General features: G+C 38.0%; 1 protein-coding gene across 1 annotated transcript in view; it reads left to right on the plus strand.

Annotated features, from left to right (window-relative positions):
* CA10 (carbonic anhydrase 10) overlaps window positions 1-23,912 on the plus strand; it is a 791,801-nt gene that overhangs the window by 744,802 nt on the left and 23,087 nt on the right. Inside the window, exon 5 of the mRNA XM_065909950.1 lies at window positions 20,037-20,132. Within this exon, the coding sequence (XP_065766022.1) occupies window positions 20,037-20,132 (96 nt within the window). The remainder of the gene's footprint in view (window positions 1-20,036; window positions 20,133-23,912) is intronic.

Genomic DNA, 23,912 nt, shown 5'->3' on the forward strand with positions numbered 1-23,912 from the left:
GTGGGGATTCTCCAGGCAAATATACTGGAGTGGTTTGCTGTGCCCTCCTTCAGGGGATCTTCCCAACCCAGGGATCGAACCTAGGTCTCCCGCATTGCAGGCAGATTCTTTACCCTCTGAGCCACCAGGGAACTCCTTATTATAACTGTTGCAGGCTTCCGTGGTGGCTCAGAGGGTAAATAACCTGCGTGCAGTGCGGGAGACCTGGGCTCAATCCCTGGATTCGGAAGATCTCCTGAAGAAGGGAACAAACACCCACTCCAGTATTCCTGCCTGGAGAATTCCAAAGACAGAGGAGCCTGGTGGGCTACCATCCAAGGGGTTGCAAAGAGTCAGACATGACTGAGCAGTTGATATAATAAGGTCGTATTTATTAAACCTAGTTACAGTAAAGTATTGTGTTTAATTTTAATGACTCAATGACATGGCTACATTAATTAGGTTAACAAATTTAAACATTAATCAATTTTTAATTAATACCAGTTCTCAATAATACCCATTAATACCAGGTATCAACTTAATATTCAACTAAATATTGAATGTTTCCCATATCATGTGAACTTGAAAGTCACTTTGGCCAGTTTCTTTAAAGGTAACTGTTTTCATTTTAAATTAAATAGAATTCTTTATAAATTTAATATTGACAATACTTTCCAGAAGTAGTGATATCTCATGTTTATAATGGGTACACAGATATAAACAGACAAATTTAGAGTTCTCATACTTCACTAAAAGTTTAGTTATGAACCAGGTATTGCAATATAAACTTACAGTTAGTAAGTTACTTACAATTGTGACTTACAATTAGCAAGTTACAAACAGTTGGAGAATATATTAAGGTTGCTTGTTCAGATGATTAAGGGTTACTATCTGTAAAGTTTGGCTGAAGGAGCATTCCCAGTGGTTTGAATTTTTAAATTGCTATTTCCCCGCCTAGACAAGACTTGATTTCAAGTCTTGTCTAATTGATCTAATTAGGCTTAGTCTCAGGTCCTTATGGCCTGTATTTATATTTTTTGTTTGTAGAGATTTGTAAGAAAAAGCCATTTGTTTTAGTTTTCTAAAGAACAGTTTTGCCATCTAAAGAGACTTAAATCAGTGACAACATTTTTAACTAAACTGAAATTTATTTTATGAGTTCTACAGTCTATAACTTTTACAGTTTAATTTATCATGCCTTTCTGAAAAGTCTTGTTTGTATAGTTTACTCATTTGAACTGCTGCATTGTATTCTATTTTGCAAATATTCCAAAACGTATTTATTTTCTCTCTGGTTGACTATTTGGGTTATTTCCATTTTTTTCCCCCAATAAAAAATACTGCACTGATAAAAAAAAAAAAAAAAAAAAAACCTTTCTGAGTTTACAAATTGAATCCAAAACAAAATCACTGTTTTTATTTTTATTAGCACTTGTATGTTGGTTCCCAGTTTTACTTATTTGTATGTCTCAGGTAACCCTATTGGTTAAGTGTGTTTAGTTAATATTTCCATAGTGACAAGCTATATGTCTTGTGTTATAATACCACACAGGGGAATTATCACCCAGTGAAACGTATCTATCACATAAAACAACTATACAAGAGATGTAGCCAACTTATATAAGTCCCATGTAAATATGTTGTAGGAAGGGGGACCCCCTTTAGGGCCACAAGAGTGGGCTCTTTCTAACACTTGGAAAAGAATTGTCTGAGGAGACACATGTGCTGACAAAGCAAGAGATTTTTTTGGGAAAGGGCACCCATGTGGAGAGCAGTAGGGTAAGGGAACCCAGGAGAACTGCTCTGCCACAAGGCTCACAGTCTCAGGATTTATGATGATGGGATTAGTTTCTGGGTTGTCTTTAGCCGATCATTCTGGCTCAGAGTCCTTCCTGGTGGTGTAGGCATTGCTCAGCCAAGATGGATGCCAGAGAGAAAGATTCTGTGAGGTGGTCAGACATGTGGTGTCTCCTTTAGGCCTTTCCCAAACTCTTCCTGTTGGTGGTAGCTTATTAGTTCCATGTTCCTTACCAGGACCTCCTGTCATAAAACAACTCATGCAAATGGTTACTAGAGAGCCTGGCTATGGTGGGCAGTTTCAGTCAGTATGTTTCCCCTATTAACTATACCAATTTTATATACTTTCATTTAAATTTGGTCAATTTTTATGCATTTAAACTTTAGTTTTTAAATTAGGATTAAATCAACAAACTTTAGTCTCAGAGGAGTTTTAAAAGTTTTTCCTTTTTCTTCTATTCCCAGTTCATTTTACCTACTTTTATATAAAAGTTCTGGGAGCCCTAGAGTGAGGTTGAGCCGAGGAGGTCAGGCCTTTGGCCTAATTTTGTCCCAATAATTGCTGGCCAGATATCTCAGTGCAAGCGCTTTTGGCCTCTTAGATATATATTTTAAAATTGGAATAAATAGAAAAAATTTGTTTAGTTTTTATTGTAAGTGGTCTCTTTTGGCCCATTTAACCTTAGGTAGTGTGCTGTGCTTAGTTGCTTAGTCATATCTGACTCTTTGCCACCCCATGGACTGTAGCCTGCCAGGGTCTTCTGTCCATGGGGAGTCTTCAGGCAAGAATACTGGAATGGGTTGCCATGCCCACCTCCAGGGAATCTTCCTAACCTAGGGATCAAACCCAGATCTTCTGCATTGAAGATGGATCTCCTGCATTGCACGCAGATGCCTTACCATTTGAGGCACCAGAGAAACCCAAGAATATTGGAGTGGGTAGGCTATACATTTTCCAGGGGATTTTCCTCACCCAGGAATCAAACTGGCGTTTCTTGCAGTGCAGGCAGATTCTTTATCAGCTGAGCTACCAAGGAGGAACTTAGGTAGTGTAGTAATATCAAATCTTGTTTTAATCACATAAATGTCCATTTTATTTATCCCATTTTAGGTAGCCAAACAAAGATTTCTTTATTTATTTGAGATAATCCCTTTTAAAATTTACCTTGTTGTAAATAATAACTATATTTTTCTTACAAATTTTTCTGTTAACAATTATTCTAATGCTCTTATTAGCATATCTAAGACCCATTGAGGGGAAGCAAAAATCACATATGAACCCTCACAAGTTTGTCTTACTTGCTTTAAACAACAAAAGTTCTTAGGTAAAACATTAGACATAGTTTTTCAGCTTTAATTTTTGTTTTATAGGTACCAATAAAATAACTGTTTATAATGAGAGCACTCTAGATTGACCAATTTGTCAGTTTCCCCAATTTTAAAAGGATTCATTTGGCCATCAATAAACATTATCTCAATAGTGATTCAAACCACTAAGATATAAGGGGAGGATATAACCTAAAGTCAGAGAGTTTACTCTCAGAAGTAGTAAGACAAAGGCCACGTTTTCAAAAACACCAACAAAACACACAAACACAGAATGTCCTAGGAAGATCAGATGGGACACTTACATCTCAAAGACACAGAGAAATGTAGATTTCCCCCTAGAAGGCCTTTGTTTAAAGCCTGAAAAGATATATATTTTTTCTAACCCAGAGTATAACCTTAGTGTAATTTAACTGTGTGTGCAATGAAAAAGACCACTCAGTTTGCAGGGTGAAATTTCCTTTAATTCCCAGGTAAGTTTTGTACATGTATTTACCTAGCTGGTGTACTGGCTAGAAGCCAACAGTCTGTCATTTCGCCTTCTTTTATTTTGAAACCTTTATTTCCTATTTTGAAGTCAGTTTGTCAAGATAAAATTGCTAGTAACGATTGTGTGGTGGGCCTCTTGTATGCTGCTTGGGAGCTTAATTTCTCTGATTTTGCTCCAGAGTTGTTTTAACCCCTTCTATCATATTGCGGGTCTCCCACGTATGCTCAGATCTTCCACGATGTGGTGTTCAGATCATGGAATGACCAATTTTTAAGCATGTCCCCGGCTGAGCAGTTTGTTAACTATACGAGTGAATTCCCCTATAAGGACAGCTTCGTGGTGTGAAGTCTTGTCTCCACCACTCCTGCAAGCTTTTCATTTACCTGAGAATGCTGTTGCCGACCAGGAGGAGAGAATCCCTTCTTCAGTGCTCAGAACCTCTTATAAATTTTCAGTTTTGTCTTTACAAACTTTAGTAAGGTAGCCAATCTAAGAAAAATGACAGGCCAGTCTTCCGCCTAACCATTCAGTTCCATTTTATGCAGTATGTAACTGAGCAAGTCTTCCCAGTTTCTGAACTGAGACTAACCACTCAGTATCCAAACTGAGTCTTCCCAGTGCATTTACACCCAGGCTAACCTTCTCAGTGCCTAAACTGAGCAAAATCTTCCCAGTCCTTCAACTGAAGATAACCCACTCAGTGTCTAAACAGCAACCCAGGTACCTCTTCTTGAAACCAAGTTTCAAGGATAACTTCTTCTCCCACTGAGTAGAGCTTCAGTTCATCATGCAATAACAGGAGAGCCTAGAAACAGGAGGGACTCACTCAAATTCGTTTAACATAAGGAGGTGGATGGACACAGGTGACCTTGCTGGTACCAAGGGTCCAGATCCTCGAAGAGTTCAGGTGGAGGAGAGGAATCTGCTCTGGCTCCCTCATGGTCACCATAACTGTCAATATAAAAATACTAGCCTAAAAAAAAAAAAAAAAAAAACTAGCCTAAAGTTGAGAGTTATCTTTTATTTGGTGGGAATCTTTAGGACTTCAAGCCCAGGAAACAGCATCTCAAGTAACCCTGAGAGAACTGCTCTGAGGAAGTAGGCTGAGGAGTTAGGTTATATAGAAATCTTACAACAGAGGGGAGGCAGTCTGAACATCAAAATACTTTTGTTAATTAAAGTAAACCAGATATATCAAGTTAAGGAATATAGTATTTTTCTCTAAATGGGAAGCTGCAAGAGTCTGGGTTAACTGAAATCATTCCTTTCATATGCACCTCAACTCTCTGGGGCCAGTATCCTGTATTTTTCACATCCTGAGTTCCTCAGAGCTCAACTTAAGTAGTGGCTGCAGTCTGATGGCTGTTAGATCATAGTTATTCTTCTCGTTCCTAAATGCCTTTAGGCATCTGAAAGTTGGAATCACTGATGACTGTGACATCCTTGCTTACTGATATAGTAGAAAGTATTCCATTTCTCATCAATAAAAAATGATGCCACAGTCATCAGCGATTCTAGCCCTCCAAAATAGGCTCTAAAGGCACTCAGGAAAGAAGAATGTCTGTGATCTGTCAGCCACCAGGACTGCAGTCACACTCTACAGTGAGCCCAAAGGGAACTCAGGATTTGAGAAACACAGGATACCAGCCCAGATAGCTGAGATGCATATGAGAGGAATGAGCCAGACTCTTGAATCTTCCCATATATAGAAAAGTGCTAAATTCCTTAATTTTAGATATCTGATTTTCTTTAGTTAATAGTAATCTTTTGATGTTCAAGTTACCTGCCCTTTGTTGTAAGACTTCTACATAACCTGACTTCTCCCATCGCCTCCTCAATGCAGTTCTCTCAGGGTTACTTACAATGCTGTCTTCCAAGCTTGAAGTCCTAAAAGTTCCCACCATGTACAACATAACTTTCAACATTTATGTTGTGACTATTTTTTAAGTCAACACTGATATGTCAGGAAATACTCCACTCCTGTCTTCCAACATGCATAACACATGCACCCCTAAACTCATTCAAAATGAATCAGAAGAGGAGTGAATAGCCAGGCAAAATAGGGTCCTGCTAACAAGTCAACAGTATCTGTTAAACCAGTACTTCTCGAGTACTAATAATGTATATTCAAATCACTGGGGATTTGTTAAAATACAGATTATGATTCAGGAGGTATAGAGTAGGGAATAAGATTCTACATTTTTCTAACAAGTTCCCAAATCTGTGGCTGGTCCCTGCACTGCACAGTGAGTAGCAAAGTACTATGTCATCTTTTAAAAGTATATAATTTGTGAGAGGAGTAGGAGGAAATCTATTCAAACTAGATTTATTTCAAGTTTATGTTAACTTTATAAAATCACCCTTTTTGTGAATTAAAAAGTCAATTTCATATGGTTCAATCTGATCTCAGTCTTAGCCAGCTTACCATGAAACATAGAGGAAGCAGGACTTTGAATCAAAATTCTAAGCATGTTAACTTGAGTTTAGAGAGAGCACAGCCTCACTTCTATATTGCCAGTCCCTTTCTTACAGTCCCTGGCCCTGTGGAACTCCACTCTATGGGGCAACCAAGAGACATTTTCCTGCATTTTCAGTCTTATACATTGGAGAGGATAATCACTCCACTGGGTTGCCTTCTATTTGACTGTTCTCCAAAGCCTAGTTCTCAGAACATGCTGAAATTTCAAGGAATGTTTTCTAGGTCACATGGTGGCAAGGTCTTAGTAGATAGCAGAATGTGTTTTGATTCTCATTAAGAAGTTTACTCAACATTAAAAGGAAGTGTGACAGGTCCCTCCTTAGCTCCTGTTTCTCCATCTATGTAAAATCCTGGCTGTGTGGATGGGAGGGAAAAGGTGGGGGGGGGGGGGGGGCGGGACTGATGAGTCCAGGCCTGTAAGTTTGCCTGGCCTGTTATGTACAGGCATAACAGATTCACTAACTCCTGCCTGAGGTTGCCTTTTTTGATGACAAAATAACTGCTGTATAACCATTTGCCATCATTGGCAAAACTCACAAGAAGTGAAGAAGTGATAAACAAAAAGGATATTTTGAAAGCAGCAATAATATGTGCTCCCAACAAGAGGAGCTCTATGGACTCAAGATGTTCAGGATATTTTCAGATTAAAAGTTACATTCTTCTGGGTACACACTGATGGGATATGGGATATTGATGCTTATTGACTATGTTGCAGTGGTCCTCCACTCTAACTGGAGAGTTTTAAAAAGTACCAGTGCCTTGTTCCCACCATAAATGAATCAGAATTTGGCATAGGTGGATTTTAAAAGCACCCAGGTGAACTGGATGCACAGTGAAGATTGCAGTTCACTGGGTTAGAAATGTTTTTGCAAAGATCAAGGAAAAATACCCTTTTCTGGTCATTGACTTTCTCAGTTTCTAAAACAACCCCTCCTTTTAAAATTCAATATAAGATATTGGGAATAATGAATACTCTTTATACTTTCAGAGTCATAAATCACTTTTATATGCACCATCTTATTAGATACTCCAATAAGTAGTGCTACATATTAGAGTAGTCCAATAAGTGTATTATCACTCATGGCAAGATGGAGAAGTAGAAGGACGTTTGCTCATCTTCTTATGCAAGAATTCCAAAACTGCAACTCGCTGCTGAACAACTATTGACAGGAGAGTGTTGGATACCACAAAAAAATATACTCCACATCTAAGGGCAAAGGGGAAAGCTCCAACAAGAGGGTAGGAGGGGAGAACTCGCTTTTAAAATCAAACCCCATACCTGCCAGAGACGTTCGGAGGGCTCAAACAAAACCTTATGGGCACCAGGAGCCAGGGGCCTCACAGAGACTGAGCCAGACCTGCCTTTGAATATTTGAGTGTCTCCTGTGGAGGCACGGTCTGCAGTGGTCTGTCACAGAGACAGGGACTCTGGCTGCAGCAGACCTGGATCACACAGCATGTGGCATAAGTCCTCTTGGAGGAGGTCACCATTAACCCCACCATAGAGCCACCGAGCAGATGAATCAAAAAATGCAGAACAATTATAGCAAAGCAATTCTCACGCTGTTAAGAAAGTTCTAAGACCCACAGTAGATTTCCCAATCTGCAAATCTGGCAAAGGGACTGAGAACATGCAGCGAATTGGACTTTGGAGGCTAGTGGGATTTGATTGCAGAACTTCCACAAGACTGGGGAAACAGACTCTTGGATGGCATAAGCAAAACTTTGTGTGCACCAGGAACCAGAAGAAAGGAGCAGTGTCCCCATAGGAGACTAAGTCAGACTTGCCTGTGAGTGTTCAGGAGTCTCCAGTGGAGGTTTGGGTCGACAATTTGGACTCATGCCCAACAACAGGGAGGGAACACAGCCCCGCCCATCGACAGAAATTTGAATTACAGATTTACTGGGCGTGGTCCAGCTTCCTCCAGACTCATTCTTTCCAATCAGGAAGATTCTATAAGCATCTTATCCTTATTCATCAAAGGGCAGACAGAATGAAAAACACAGTCACAGAAAACTAATTAAGCTGATCACATGGACCACCACCTTGTCTAATTCAATGAAACAGTGAGTGGCCCCTTGTAGGGTCACCCAAGATGGGTCATAGTGGAGAGTTCTGAAAAAAACGTGGTCCACTGGAGAAGGGAATGGCAAACCACTTCAGTATTCTTGACATTGGATCATTGAAAAAGCAAGAGAGTTCCAGAAAAACATCTACTGCTTTGTTGAATACGCCAAAGCTTTGACTGTGTGGATCACAATAAATTGGAAAATTCTTCAAGAGATGGGAATACCAGACCACCTTACCTGCCTCCTGAGATATCTGTATGCAGGTCAAGAAGCAACAGCTAGAACCAGACATGGAAAAACAAACTGGTTCCAAATTGGGAAAGGAGTACCTCAAGGCTGTATATTGTCACCCTGCTTATTTAACTTATATGCAGAGTACATCATTAGAAACGCTGGGCTGACTGAAGCACAGGCTGGAATCAAGATTGTCGATTGTCGGGAGAAATAGCAATAACCTCAAACACACAGATGACACCACCCTTATGGCAGAAAGTGAAGGAAAACTAAAGAGTGACTTGATGAAAGTGAAAGGAGAGAGTGAAAAAAACAAAAAACAAACAAACAAAAAAACAACTCAACATTCAAAAAACTAAGATCATGGCATCTGGTTCCATCACTTCATGGCAAACAGAAGGGGGAAAGAATAGAAAAAAAAATGAGAGATTTTATTTTTTGGGCTCTAAAGTCATTGCAGATGGTGACTGCAGCTATGAAATTAAAAGACACTTTCTCCTCGGAAGAAAAACTATGACAAACCTAGACAGCATATTAAAAAGCAGAGACATTACTTTGCTGACAAAGGTCCATCTAGTCAAAGCTCTGGTTTTTCCAGTAGTCATGTATGGATGTAAGAGTTGACCATATAGAAAGCTGAGCACTGAAATACTGATGCTTTTGAACCGTGGTGTTGGAGAAGACTCTTGAGAGCCCCTTGGACTACAAGGAGATCAAACCAGTCAATCCTAAGGGAAATCAATCCTGAATATTCATTGGAAGGAGTGATACTGAATCTGAAGTTTCAATATTCTGGCCACCTGATGCAAAGAACTGACTCATTTGAAAAGACCCTGAGGCTGGGAAAGATTGAAGGCAGGAGGAGAAGGGGACGGCAGAGGATGAGATGGTTGTATGGTATCACCACCTCGATGGACTTGAGTTTGAGCAAACTCCAGAAGTCGGTGATGGACAGGGAAGCCTGGCTTGCTTCAGCCCATGGGGTCGCTGAAAGTCAGCATGAAAGTCAAACATGACTGAGTGACTGAACTGAACTGATTTTACTCACATCAACCTGTGGAAAATACTAATATCATTATAGAAAGAAAAGAAAGAAAGTGAAGTCGCTCAGTCATGTCCAACTCTTTGCGACCCCAATGACTGTAGCCTACCAGGCTCCTCCCTCCATGGGATTCTCTAGGCAAGAGTACTGGAGTGGGTTGCCATTTCCTTCTCCAGGGGATCTTCCTGACTCAGGGATTGAACCTGGGTCTCCCGCATTCCAGGCAGACACTTTAACTTCTGAGCCACCAGGGAAGAAAGATGTATGCTGATCTTTCTTTGACATTATTTCCAAAAGACAAAAAATGGAAACAACCTGAAAAGTATTAAGAGGATGATAAACATGTTGCAAGGCATTTATATGATGGAGAATTCTACATCTATTAGAAAGATTTAGGCAGATTCATTTACATGGACTTAGATATCTACAAACTTTTTAAAAAATTTTTAAAAAGTTTAAAAAATCAAGTTCATAATTACAAATACAAATGATTCCATTTCCATTGTTTCTTTCCTTTTCTTTTCTTTCTTTTTTTTTGTTTTTTGTTTTTTTACACAATTGGTTCTATAGTACTGTGCTGTAATAGATTATAGGACTTTTTACACAAATAATATATTTAAAAAACACAAAAATTAAAGAAAATATTTTTAATCTTACAGTACAGTACAACTGGTGGCATACAGGGACTGGCATTGAGTGAACAGGCAAGAAGGGTTACTGACTGACTAGAGGAGGGAGAGGAGGTGGGAAATGGTAGAACTGAAGTATCATCAGCAATAGGAGATGGAGGGCAAGCTGTGATTTCACTCACATCTGACGATGATGGCACAGGTTTTGGTTCCTTCCTGGGATTCAATCCTATCCACCCTCTTGCTCTGGGACATCCTGAGTTTGAAATAAAGGTACTGTACTACTGAACACTATACAGCTCTGTACAGTGTAGTACACAAATAGGATGCATGTATGTGACAATATATGTAAGACATGAACTAACTTATGTGACTGGACAAAAGAACTCATGTTCGCACCTTTGAAAATGACTTCAGATGTAGGGACTTCTTGTAAATCTTTACTTACATGACAACAGACAATGGCCACCAAACCCCTACATATCAGAGAGTAAATCCTAGTCCCTGATCTGTTAGAAGAGCTCCTCCAGCCCTAACAACAATTGACCTCATCATAGGATTTTAGTTCAATACCAAAATTATCACTAAGTCCATTGATACTCTGACAATACATGAATAATAATGAGAAATTATCCTAAAAAGCCCCTCCCCAGGCCATCCTACACCAACTGTTCAAAAAGAACTTTCATCTGGACTAACTATTTACATGCTTTCAGAAGTCCTCTTTCTTTCTTTCTTTCTTTTTTTTTTTTTTTTTCATTTATTTTTATTAGTTGGAGGCTAATTACTTTGCAATATTCTAGTGATTTTTGTCATACATTGACATTCTTTCTTTCTTTCTTTTTCCCCATGTCCATAAGTCTATTCTCTATATCTGCTTCTACATTACTGCCCTATAAATAAATTCTTCAGTAACATTTTTTCTATATTTTGTATTTATGTGGTAGAATATGATATTTATCTTTCTCTTTATGACTTACTTCACTCTGTATAATAGGCTCTAGGTTCATCCACCTGCTTAGAACTGACTCAAATATGTTCCTTTTTATGGTTGAGTATTACTCCTTTTTTTTTTTCATTCAACTTTTTTTCCATTTATTTTTATTAGTTGGAGGCTAATTACTTTACAATATTGTAATGATTTTTGCCGTACATTGACATGACTCAGCCGTGGATTTACATGTATTCCCCATCCCGATCGCCCCTCCGTCTCCCTCCCCATCCCATCTCTCTGGGTCTTCCTAAAAGAATTCATTTGAATCAGTTCTAATGAAATGGATGAAACTGGAGCCCATTATACAGAGTGAAGTAAGCCAGAATGATATTCCTTTTTTTTTTTTTTCCAGGTTTACTGTTTTGCTTTGTTTGTTTGTTTTTTTCACTTTTTATTTTTACTGAGATATCTTTGATGTATAAAAATTGTATGCATTTAAGGTGTACACTTTGACATTTTGATACATGTACACATTGTGAAAGATCACCAGAATCAAACTAAATAACCTATCCATCACCCCTAAATAGTTACCAGTGTATGAGTATGTGTGATAAGATTTAACTTAGGATCTATACTTTTAGAAAATTCCAAGTTTACAATATAATATTTTTAGCTATCACCACCATTCTGTTGCTGCAGAGCTCCAGAAACTTTGTACTAGAGTACAATAACCTCATTTCCCTCTCCACTTAACCTCTGACAGCCACCATTCCTTTTTTTTTTTTTTTTTTTTTTAATTGGAGGCTAATTACTTTACAATGTGGTAGTGGGTTTTGCCTTGTATTGACATGAATTAGCCATGGGTGTACATGTGTTCCCCATCCTGAACACCCCTCCCACAGTCCTCCGCATCCCATCTCTCTCAGTCATCCCAGTGCACCAGCCCTGAACACCCTGTCTCATGTATCAAACCTGGACTAATGATCTGTTTCACATATGATAATATACATGTTTCAGTGCTCTTTTCTCAAGTCATCCCACCCTCCCCTTCTCCCACAGAGTCCAAAAGACAGTTCTATGCATCTGTGTCTCTTTTGCTGTCTCACATACAGGGTTATCATTACCATCTTTCTAAATTCCATATATATGCATTAGTATACTGTATCAGTGTTTTTCTTTCTGACTTATTTTGCTCTATATAATTGACTCCAGTTTCATCCACTTCATGAGAACTGATTCAAACGTATTCATTTTAATGGCTGAGTAATATTCCACTGTGTATATGTACCACAGCTTTCTTATTCATTCATCTGCCAAAGGACATCTAGGTTGCTTCCATGTCCTGGCTATTATAAACCGTGATGTGATGAATATTGGGGTACAAGTGTCTCTTTCAATTCAGGTTTCCTCGGTGCGTATGTCCAGCAGTGGGATTGCTGGGTTGTATGACAGCTCTATTCCCAGTTTTTAAAGGAATCTACACAATGTTCTCCATAGTGGCTGTACTAGTTTACATTCCCACCAACAGTGTAGGAGGGTCCCCTTTTCTCCACACTCTCTCTAGCATTTATTGTTTGTACACTTTTGGATAGTAGCCATTCTGACCAGCATGATATGGTACCTCATTGTGATTTTGATTTGCATTTCTCTAATAATGAGTGATGCTGAGTATCTTTTCATGTATTTGTTAGCCATCTGTATGTCTTCTTGGGGAAACATCTGTTTAGCTCTTGGCCCAGTTTTTGATTTGGTCTTTTATTTTTCTGGAAGTGAGCTGCAGGAGTTGCTTGTATGTTTTTGAGATGAATTCTTTGTCAGTTGCTTCATTTGCTATTATTTTCTCCCATTCTGAAGGTTGTCTTTTCACCTCGCTTATAGTTTCCTTCGTTGTGCAAAAACTTTTAAGCTTAATTAGATCCCATTTCTTTATTTTTGCTTTTATTTCCATTACTCTGAGAGGTGGGTCATAGAGGATCCTGCTGTGGTTTATGTCGGGGAGTGTTTTGCCTATGTTTTGCTCTATGAGTTTTATAGTTTCTGGTCTTACATTTAGATCTTAAATCCATTTTGAGTTTACTTTTGTGAATGGTGTTAGAAAGTGTTCTAGTTTCATTCTTTTACAAGGGGTTGACCTGTCTTTCCAGCAGCACTTGTAAAGAGATTGTCTTTCTTCTATTGTATATTCTTGCCTCCTTTGTCAAAGATAAAGTGTCTATAAGTGTGTAGATTTATCTATGGGCTTTCTATTTTGTTCCATTTATCTATATTTCTGTTTTTGTGCCAATACCATACTGTCATGATGACTGTAGCTTTTTAGTATAGCCTGAAGTCAGGCATATTAAAAAGCAGAGACATTACTTTGCCAACAAATGTCCTAGTCAAGGCTATGGTTTTTCCAGAAGTCATGTATGGACGTAAGAGTTGTACTGTAAAAAAGCTGAGCACCAAAAAAATTGATGCTTTTGAACTGTGGTGTTGGGAAAACTCTTGAGAGTTCCTTGGACTGCAAGGAGATCCAACCGGTCCATCCTAAAGGAGATCAGTCCTGGGTGTTCATTGGAAGGACTGATGCTGAAGCTGAAACTTCAGTACTTTGGCCACTTCATGCAAAGAGTTGACTCATTGGAAAAGACCCTGATGCTGGGAGGAATTGGGGGCAGGAGGAGAAGGGGCCAACAGAGGATGAAATGGCTGGATGGCATCACTGACTCGATGGGCATGAGTTTGAGTAAACTCCGGGAGTTGGTGATGGACAAGGAGGCCTTGTGTGCTGCGATTCATGGGGTCACAAAGAGTTGGACACAACTGAGCAACTGAACTAAACTGAACTGAATTGAAGTCAGGCAAGTTGATTCCTCCAGTTCCATTCTTCTTTCTCAAGATTGCTTTGACTATTTGAGGCTTTTTGTATTTCCATACAAATTGTGAAATTATTTGTTATAGTTTTCTGAAAAATATTGTTGGTAGCTTGATAGGGATTGATTGCATAGAATCTATAGATTACTTTGTGTACTATACTCATTTTCACTATATTGATTCTTTCAATCCACAAACATGGTATATTTCTCCATCTATTTGTGTCCTCTTTGATATCTTTCATCAGTGTTTTATAGTTTTCTATATATAGGCCTTTTGTTTCTTTAGTTAGATATATTCCTAATTATTTTTATTCTTTTCGTTGCAATGGTGAATGGAATTGCTTCCTTAATTTCTCTGTTTTCTCATTGTTAGTATATAGGAATTCAAAGAATTTCTGTGTGCTAATTTTATATTCTGCAACTTAATTGTATTCATTGATTAGCTCTGGTATTTTTCTGGTGGAGTCTTATCTCCACCAGAAGAAGAGGATCTTATCTTCTGCAAACAGTGAGAGTTTTACTTCTTTTCCAATCTGGATTCCATTTATTTCTTTTTCTCCTCTGATTGCTATGGCTGAAACTTCCAGAACTATGTTGAACAGTAGTGGTGAGAGTGGGCACCCTTGTCTTTTTCCTGACTTAGGGGAAATGCTTTCAATTTTTCACCATTGAGGATAATGTTTGTTGTGGGTTTATCATATATAGTTTTTATTATGTTGAACTATGTTCCTTCTATGCCTGATTTCTGGGGGATTTTACCATAAATGGATGTTGAATTTTGTCAAAGGCTTTCTCTGCATCTATTGAGATAATCATATCAGTTTTATCTTTCAATTTGTTAATGTGGTGTATTACATTGATTGATTTGCAGATATTAAAGAATCCTTGCATCCCTGGGATGAGCCCACTTTGTCATGATGTATGATCTTTTTAATAAGTTTTTTTGGATTCAATTTGCTAGAATTTTGTAAAGGATTTTTGCACCTATGTTCATCAGTGATATTGGCCTCTAGTTTCCTTTTATTGTGGCATCTTTGTCTGGTTTTGGTATTAGGATGATGGTGACCTCATAGAATGAGTTTGGAAGTTGACCTTCCTCTGCAATTTTCTGGAAGAGTTTGAGTATGGTTGATGTTAGCTCTTCTCTGAATATTTGGTAGAATTCAGCTGTGAAGTCGTCTGGCCCTGGGTTTTTGTTTACTGGAAGATATCTGATTACAGTTTTTATTTCCATACTTGTGATGGGTCTGATAACATTTTCTGTTTCCTCCTGGTTCAGCTTTGGACAGTTGTACTTTTCTGAGAATTTGTCCATTTCTTCCAAGTTGTCCATTTTATTGGCATATAGTTGCTGATAGTAGTCTCTTATGTTCCTTTGCATTTCTATGTTGTCTGTTGTGATTTCCCCATTTTCATTTCTAATTTTGTTGGTTTGATTCTTCTCCCTTTGTTTCCTGATGAGTCTGGCTAATGGTTTGTCAATTTTATATATCTTTTCAAAGAACCAGCTTTTATCTTTGCTGATTTTCGCTATGGTCTCTTTTGTTTCTTTTGCATTTATTTCTGCCTTAATTTTTAAGATTTCCTTCCTTCTACTAATGCTGGGGTGCTTCATTTCTTTTTTTTTTTTTTTCTAGTTGCTTTAGGTGTTAAATTAGGTTATTTATTTGACTTTTTTTCTTATTTATTGAGGTGAGCCTGTATTGCTACAAACCATCCCCTTAGCACTGCTTTTACAGTGTCCCATAGGTTTTGGGGTTGTTGTGTTTTCATTTTCATTAATTTCTATGCATATTTTGATTTCTTTTTTGATTTCTTCTGTGATTTGTTGGTTATTCAGAAGTGTGTTTTTAGCCTCCACATGTTGGAATTTTTAATAGTTTTTCTCCTGTAATTGACATCTAATCTTACTGTATTGTGGTCGGAAAAGATGATTGGAAGGATTTCCATTTTTTTAAATTTACCAAGGCTAGATTTATGACCCAGGGTGTGATCTATCCTGTAGAAGGTTCCGTGTGCACTTGAGAAAAAGTTGAAATTGATTGTTTTAGGGTGAAATGTGCTATAGATACTAATTAGGTCTAGCTGGTCCATTGTATCATTTAAAGTTTGTTTTTCCTTGTTAATATTCTATTTAGTTAATCTATCCATAAGTGTGAGTGCGGTATTAAAGTCTCTCACTATCATTGTGTTATTGTTAATTTCCCCTTTCATACTTGTTAGCATTTGCCTTACATAGTGTGGTGCTCCTTTATTGGATGCGCATATGTTTATAATTGTTATATCTTCTTATTGGATTGATTATTTGATCATTATGTAGTGTCCTGCTTTGTCTCTTTTCACAGCCTTTATTTTAAAGTCTATTTTATCTGATATGAGTATTGCTATTCCTCCTTTCTTTTGGTCTCCATTTGTGTGAAATATCTTTTTTCAGCCCTTCACTTTCAGTCTGTATGTGTCCCTTGCTTTGAGGTGGGTCTCTTGTAGATAGCATATATAAGGGTCTTGTTTTTGTATCCATTCAGCCAGTCTTTGTCTTTTGATTGTGGCATTCAACCCATTTACATTTAAGGTAATTATTGATAAGTATGATCTCCTTGCCATTTACTTTATTGTTTTGGCTTCAAGTTTATACACCCTTTCTGTGTTTCTTGTCTAGAGAGGATCATTTAGCATTTGTTGAAGAGCTGGTTTGGTGGTGCTGAATTCTCTCAGCTTTTGTTTGTCTGTGAAGCTTTTGATTTCTCCTTCATATTTGAATGATATCCTTGCTGGCTACAGTAATCTGAGTTGTAGGTTTTTCTCTTTCACCACTTTAAGTATGCCCTGCCATTCCCTTCTGGCCTCAAGAGTTTCTATTGAAAGTTCAGCTGTTATCCTTATGAGAATCCCCTTGTGTGTTATTTGTTGTTTTTCCCTTGTTGTTTTTAAGATTTGTTCTTTCTGTTTGATCTTTGTTAATTTGATTAATATGTATCTTGGGATGTTTCACCTTGGGCTTATCCTGTTTGGGACACTCTGGGTTTCTTGGACTTGGGTGACTATTTCCTTTTCCATTTTGTGGAAGTTTTCAACTATTATCTCCTCAAGTATTTTTTCATGGTCTTTCTTTTTATCTTCCTTTGCTGGTACTCCTATGATTCGAATGTTGGGGCATCGAACATTGTCCCAGAAGTCTCTGAAGTTGTCCTCATTTCTTTTAATTCTTTTTTTCTTTTTTCCTCTCTGCTTCATTTATTTGTACCATTCTATCTTCTACCTCACTTTTCCTATCATCAGCCTCCGTTGTTCTACTATTGGTTCCTTCCAGAGTGTTTTTGATCTAATTTATTGAATTATTCATTATTGATTGACTCTTTTTTATTTCTTCTAGGTCCTTCTTAAATATCTCTTACATCTTCTCAATTGTTGTCTCCAGGCTTTTTATCTGTAACTCTATTTCATTTTCAAGATTTTGGATCATTTATACCAAACTCTCCTTTTGTGAGTTTGACTACTTTATTTTCTACATATGAGTGAGTTTATTAAGTATGTCCCTTTCTGTGTCTGGGATATTTCACTTAGCATAAAGTACTTCTGGCTCATCTAGTTGATTGGTGTTGTCACATATGATAGGATTTCTGTCACTATTATTGTTGAATAATATTCCAGTGTGTAGGAAGGAAGGGGCATGTATCACATTTTCCTTATTCATTCATCCATCAGTGGGCCCTCATGTTTCTTCCATATTTTAGCCATTGTGAATAATGATACAATGAACATGGAAGTGCAAATACCTCTTTTAGAGTCAGATTTCATTTCTTTAGGACATATATGCACAGTAGTGTTGCTGGATTATGTAGTAGCTCTATTTTTCATCTTTTGAAGAACTTCCACATGTTTTCCATAGTGGCAGCACCAATTTACACTTTTACCAACAGTGCACAAGTGTTCCCTTTTCTCCACATCATCATGAATACTTTTTATCCCTTGTCTTTTTTTTTTTTAAATAGCCATTATAACAAGTGTTAGGTTATATCTCGTCATGGGTTTGATTTGCATTTCCTCAATGATTTGTGATATTGTGCACTTTTTCATGTATCTATTGGACGTTTGTGTGTTTTGTTTTGAGAAATGTCAATTTAAATCATTTGCCCATTTTTAAAGTCAGGTTTCTGTTTTTGCTTTTGCTATTGAGTTGTATGAGTTACCTGTATATTTTGGATATTAATCCTTATAAGATACATGGTTTGCAAATATTTTCTCCTTTTCTGTACGTTGCATTTGGCTGCTTTGGTTGCTTCATTTGAGCTCCTTAGGTGGCTGTAGTGGTAAAGTAGCCACCTGCCAATGTGGAAGATGAAAATGATTAGGTCAGATTCCTGGCTCGGGAAAATCCCTTGGAGTAGGAAATGGAAATGGTAGAAAATGGAAAATTCCATGGGCAGAGGAACCTGGCAGGGCTACTGTCCATGGGTTACAAGGAATCAGATATGACTGAGTGACTGAGCACACACACATTTTACTTTGCAGAAGCTTTCTAGTTTGATACAATTCCACTGCTCTATTTTTGCTTATTGCCTGTGCTTCTTGCTGTCATAATCAAAAAGCCATTGCCAAGACCAATGTCAAAAAATCTTTTCCTATATTTTCTTTCATCTACTAGTTTTACAGCTTCAGGTTTAATACATAAGTCTAATCCACTTTTAGTTGACTTCTATATGTGGTGTGAAGCAGAGTCCAATTTCATTATTCTGCATGGGATAGCTAGCTTTCCCAAAATAATTTACTAAAGAGTCTATCCTGTGTTCTTGACACACTTGTTGAAGACCCGTTGACCATAAGTGTGAGAATTTATCTCAGGACCCTCAGTTCTGTTACATTGTGTGTTGTCATGCCCTCCTCCAGGGGATCTTCCAGACCCAGGGATCTAACCTGCATCTCATCTCGTATGTCTCCTGCATTGTCAGGCAGGTTCTTTACCACTAGTGTGCCACCTGGGAAGTGCATTGTTCTATTAAGGATATTGGCCTTTAGTTCTGTTTTCTTGCAGTGTCTTTGTCTGGCTTTGTGTCAGGATGATTCTGGCCTAATAAAATGAATTTGGGAATGTTCTTTCTTCTTCTGTGTTTTGGAAGAGTTTAACAAGGATTGATATGAATTCTTATTTGAAAGATTGGTAGAACTCACCCACAAAATCATCTGATCCAGGGATTTTATTTTATTTTATTTTATTTTTTCTAAGAAGTTTTTCGTCGCTACTTCAATCACCTTATTTGTACTCATCTGTTCAGGTTTCTATTTTCTCTTGATGCAATATTGGTAGGTTGTATGTTTCTAGGAATTTACTCATTTAATATTTATTAAACTGTGTGTGTGTGTGTGTGTGTGTGTGCGCGCGCGCGCGTGTGTGTGTGAGTGAGTTATAAACACAAAAAATATATGGAAGGGTATGTACTAAACTCTTAATAATCATATTGCTTGAACTACAATTAGAAAAGTTTGGGGCAACTTTTGTTTTAAATTTCTCTATCATTTAGTTTATCACAAAATTATACACCCATGCTGTTAAAAATATATTTTAAAACCACAGTCTGAAATGAATGCATAAAGGCTCAACAGGCAGATTACTGATCTTCATTCAATGAGGAGCAAGTTAAGTCCTGTACAGATAACCTGGGCAGGTTGATGCATCAGAAACCTAAGCCACCAACTTCCTGTCCCTCAGGAGCACTTCATCTTGTAGGTGGGCCAGTCTCCTCCAGAGTCACTGACAGGATCTAGCAATTCCCTGCTTGCCCATGGCCATGAGGAAGATTTTCTTGCTGCTAATGACCACTGTAGGTGCAGCCTGGAAAGCTGGCCCACTTCTGTAGGGCAGTTCTGCTTCTAATAAGGAAAAATAATTTTATATACCCTTTAGTGGAAATGTCCTCAAATGAAGCCAGAGCCAGAAGGACACTGAACTTATTAAAGCCATGATTGTTACCAGAAAATAATTGCAAATATGTATGGATATTTTTGTATTTGTGTGTGCATGTGCATGTATTTTATGACACACGCCATATCCCTCAAATCTTAATTATAGAATTACCTTTCCAATTGCTTTACAATTTACTTTACAGTTTACCCTTATGTAGGATGGCTATGGGGTGCCTCACATCTTTTAATGTTACATTGTTGTTCTCATTATTGCATTATTGCTTTTCCTCCTGCCAGGTGCAGCTCATCCACTATAACCACGAGCTATATACCAATGTCACAGAAGCTGCAAAGAGCCCAAATGGATTGGTGGTAGTTTCTATATTTATAAAAGTAAGTGTGTTGCATTCCTTCATTCTTCTTTTCTTACCATTTCCACCCCAATCACAATATCAGTTTATAGTCCCTTTGAATCTTAGAACAATAGCAAAATAACCCAAGATGCATAGATATCACCAAAGGGAAATATCTATGTCCAACATTTATGTACATGAGATTTATGAAAAATAAAGACCCTTTCTGTGAGTTGCAAAAACAACGAGTTCAGAGCACTGGTGTCTGAGGATTCAGATAGCTTCTGTCCTGGAGAAAAAAACAATGCTGGATCCAGGGTCAGGTTTTAGGTCCACTCATGCAGAGGAATCAGAAGGTATCAATGGAAGGGAGGGGGTGATTTCTCACTGATACCCCCACAGAATTAAAAGGCTGTCAATCAGATGACCCTTGGAAAAAGGGATAAAAAGAAAATGTGAGATGTCCCTTCCCCTCCAAGCACGGCACTAAACAGTTCCCTCCAGCATTCAGGAGTTGCTTTGAGTATCATCTTTCCCTCCCAGTTTACCTCTCTCATGTAAACATCCCTGTGAATAATTAAGAAAATTCACCAGTGCTGGCTTTATGACATTCTAGGGTGGCTCCACATCTCCTTGTAGTCATCATCCACAGCATGCTTCCAACAAATAAAAGTTTAAGTTGTTAAAAAATTACACAACATTTTGACCATTGTTAGGTGAAACAGGTTTGCAAATTAAAAAAAAAAAAAAAGAAGAAGAAGCACCTGTCACCAGGCACTAGGAAATGTCACCAACAGGACTGATCCTTTCACCATAGACAGTGGATTATGGGAAATGCTACCACCATAGCTGGATCTCTTGAACCCCTGGCCATTGGTTTCTCTGTGGACCTCCTCACTGGCTGGACAATATCTCTTGCAGCCACTGATCGCCCATGCACCTGTCTTTGCCAGGGCTCCTGTGACCCAGGAGCCAGATCACCTCCATGCCCTGTCCTCACCAGGTCAGACCTGAGTGCTTTGGGGAAGCCTCAGGAGCAGACCTCTGTGGGAGGCCCACATGCAGAGGTGGGGCTAAAGCCTTAGCTAAAGCTCAAGAATTGAGTGAATAAGGAAGAGGAATGAAAATCTTCTCATGTAATTGCACAAGCCACAAGTTATATCCCCATGATCAGCTTGATAAACTCTGCTTCTGTGGAATATATGAATGGACAATGAGTGTTCCCACAACTGAGACCAGTCGATGGGGTCAAGTACATATGATGGTTGGGCCAGCTCAGAGTCTGAATTGCCCACACGTTGTCCACAACAAGCCCAGAAACTTACCTAGAAGGTACCAGGGAAAGCAGAGTTTGGCTGGGGATCATAGTGGGGGTAAAAACACTGACAGATGAGACACCAAGAAAATATACTTATTGCTATTTTTATATGTTCTGTTCTGTCACTGCTTTCATTATCTGTAATGCAGCTTTTATTTTTTTATTATTACTTTGCCTTTCCATTGTTGTGTGTTCTTTCCTTGCTTTGCTTTTAACATTTATTTTACTTCATTTTTAGATTGTATTCTACTTTGGTTTTCTTTCTTGTTTTTCTTAGTTTTGTTTTTAATTGCTCTGATTTGGTTTTTAGGTTCTTTTATTTGTCTGGTTGCTCTCTGGTTTTTTGTTTAGATTGTTTTTTGTTTCTTTTTTTGTATGTGTGTGTGTGTTTTAATTTTCATTTTTCTTTGTTTCATTTTTCTTTTACCATCTGTCTTGGGTTTTATTTGTTTCTTCATTTGTTTTCCTTTTTAAAAAACTATTGTTCTTTGTTTTTGTCTTTGCTATTTGTCTTGGGTTTTGTTTGTCTGTTTATTTTCTTTCCTGACTCTTTTTTCATTACACTGTGTGGCTTGCAGGATCATGGTTCCCTAACCAGGGGTTAGGCCTGAGCCTCTGAAGTGGGAGTGCCAAGGCCAGGACATTGGACCACTGGGGAATTCGTTCTTGTTGTTGTTCAGTCACTAAATCATGTCTAGTTATTTGCAACCCCGTGGACTGCAACACCCCAGGCTCCTCTGTCTTTCATTATCTTGCAGAGTTTGCTCAAATTCATGTCCATTGAGTCAATGATGTTATCAAGCATATTCTTTACCACTGCACCACCTGGGAAATCTCAGAGAATTCTGAGACCCAAGGAACACTGATTGGCAAAATCTCAACAGAAAGTCTCCACCTTGACTCCAAGGTGCTTAATACGTCATGCTAAAAAACAAGCATAACTGGAACACAAACCCACCTATTAACAGACAAGCTGTCTAAAGTGCTAACCACACAGATATACCAAAACACACCACATGATGTGGGCCTGCCCATCAGAGGGATGAGACTCAGCTCTACCCACCAGAGCACAGGCACCGGTCTTTCCCAAATGGAAACCTACACAAGCCACTGGGCCAACATCATCCACTGGGGGCAGATACCACAAGCAAGAGGAGCAACGGCCCTACAACTGGCAGAAAGGAGACTTCAAAGACAGTAGGTTAGACACAATAATAAGAAGAATAAATATGGTGAAACTGGTAAAAACACAAGATCAAATAAGTGAAGAGGAAATAGGCAACCTATCTGAAAAATAATTCAGAGTAGTGATAGTAAAGATGACCCAATTCTCAGAAATAAACTTGTAGGCATGGACAGAAGATAGGTGAAGTGTTTAACAAAGACTTAGATGAACTGAAGAACAAACAGTAATGAACAACCCAATAACTGGAAATAAAAACACTCTAGAATGAATCAATAGCAGAATAACTGAGGCAGAAGAAAGGATAAGTGACAAAGAAGATAGAAAGCTGGAAATAACTTCTGCAAAGCAGAATAAAGAATAAAGAATGAAAAGAAATGAAGACAGTCTCAGAGACCTCTGTGACAATGCTAAACACACAATAGGGGTCTCAGAAGAAAAAGAGATGGAGAAAATTTCTTAGAAAATATTTCAAAAGATTTATAGTTGAAAACTTCCCTAACATGGGAAAATAAATAGTCACCCAAATCTGGGAAGCAAAGAGAATCTCATACAGGATACAACTGAAGAAGAAACACACCAAGACATATATTATTCAAACTAACAAAAATTAAAAGAAAAATAATAAAAGCATTAAGGGATAAACAAGAAATAATATATCAGGGAATCCTAAGGTATCAGCTGATATTTCAGCAGAAACTCTGCAGCCCAGAAGGGAGTGGCAGGATATATTTAAAGTAATGAAAGGGGGAAACCTACAACCAAAATTACTCTATCTAGCAAGGATCTCATTCATATTCAAAAGGGAAATCAAAAGTTTCACAGATAAGTGAAAGCTAAGGGAATTCAGTACCAACATACTAGCTTTATAAAAATTGCTGAAAAAACTTCGCTAGATGCTAACCACAAGAAAAGAAAAAAATGACTTAAAACAGCAACAACAACAACAAAAACCCAACACAGTTAAGTAAATGGTAAGAGAAACACATATTGATAATTACCTTAAATATAAATGGATTAAATGTGTCAGCAAAAAGACAAAGATGACTGAATGGATTCTAAAAAGACTCTATATGTACTGTCCACAAGAAATCCTCTTCAGACCTAGGGACACATACAGACAGAAAATTAGGAGAAGAAAAAATATATTCCATGCAAATGTAAATAAAAAGAGGGCAGGAATACAAGAACTCATGTCAGAAAAAAAAAAAAAAAAACTTTAAAAACTGTTACAAGAGACAAGGAAGGGCACTACATAATGATCACGAGATCAACCCATGTAGAAGATATAGCAATTGTAAATATTTATGCACCTAATA

This window comes from Muntiacus reevesi, chromosome 18 (assembly GCF_963930625.1).
Source record: "Muntiacus reevesi chromosome 18, mMunRee1.1, whole genome shotgun sequence".
In the NCBI taxonomy this organism is placed as follows: domain Eukaryota; kingdom Metazoa; phylum Chordata; class Mammalia; order Artiodactyla; family Cervidae; genus Muntiacus; species Muntiacus reevesi.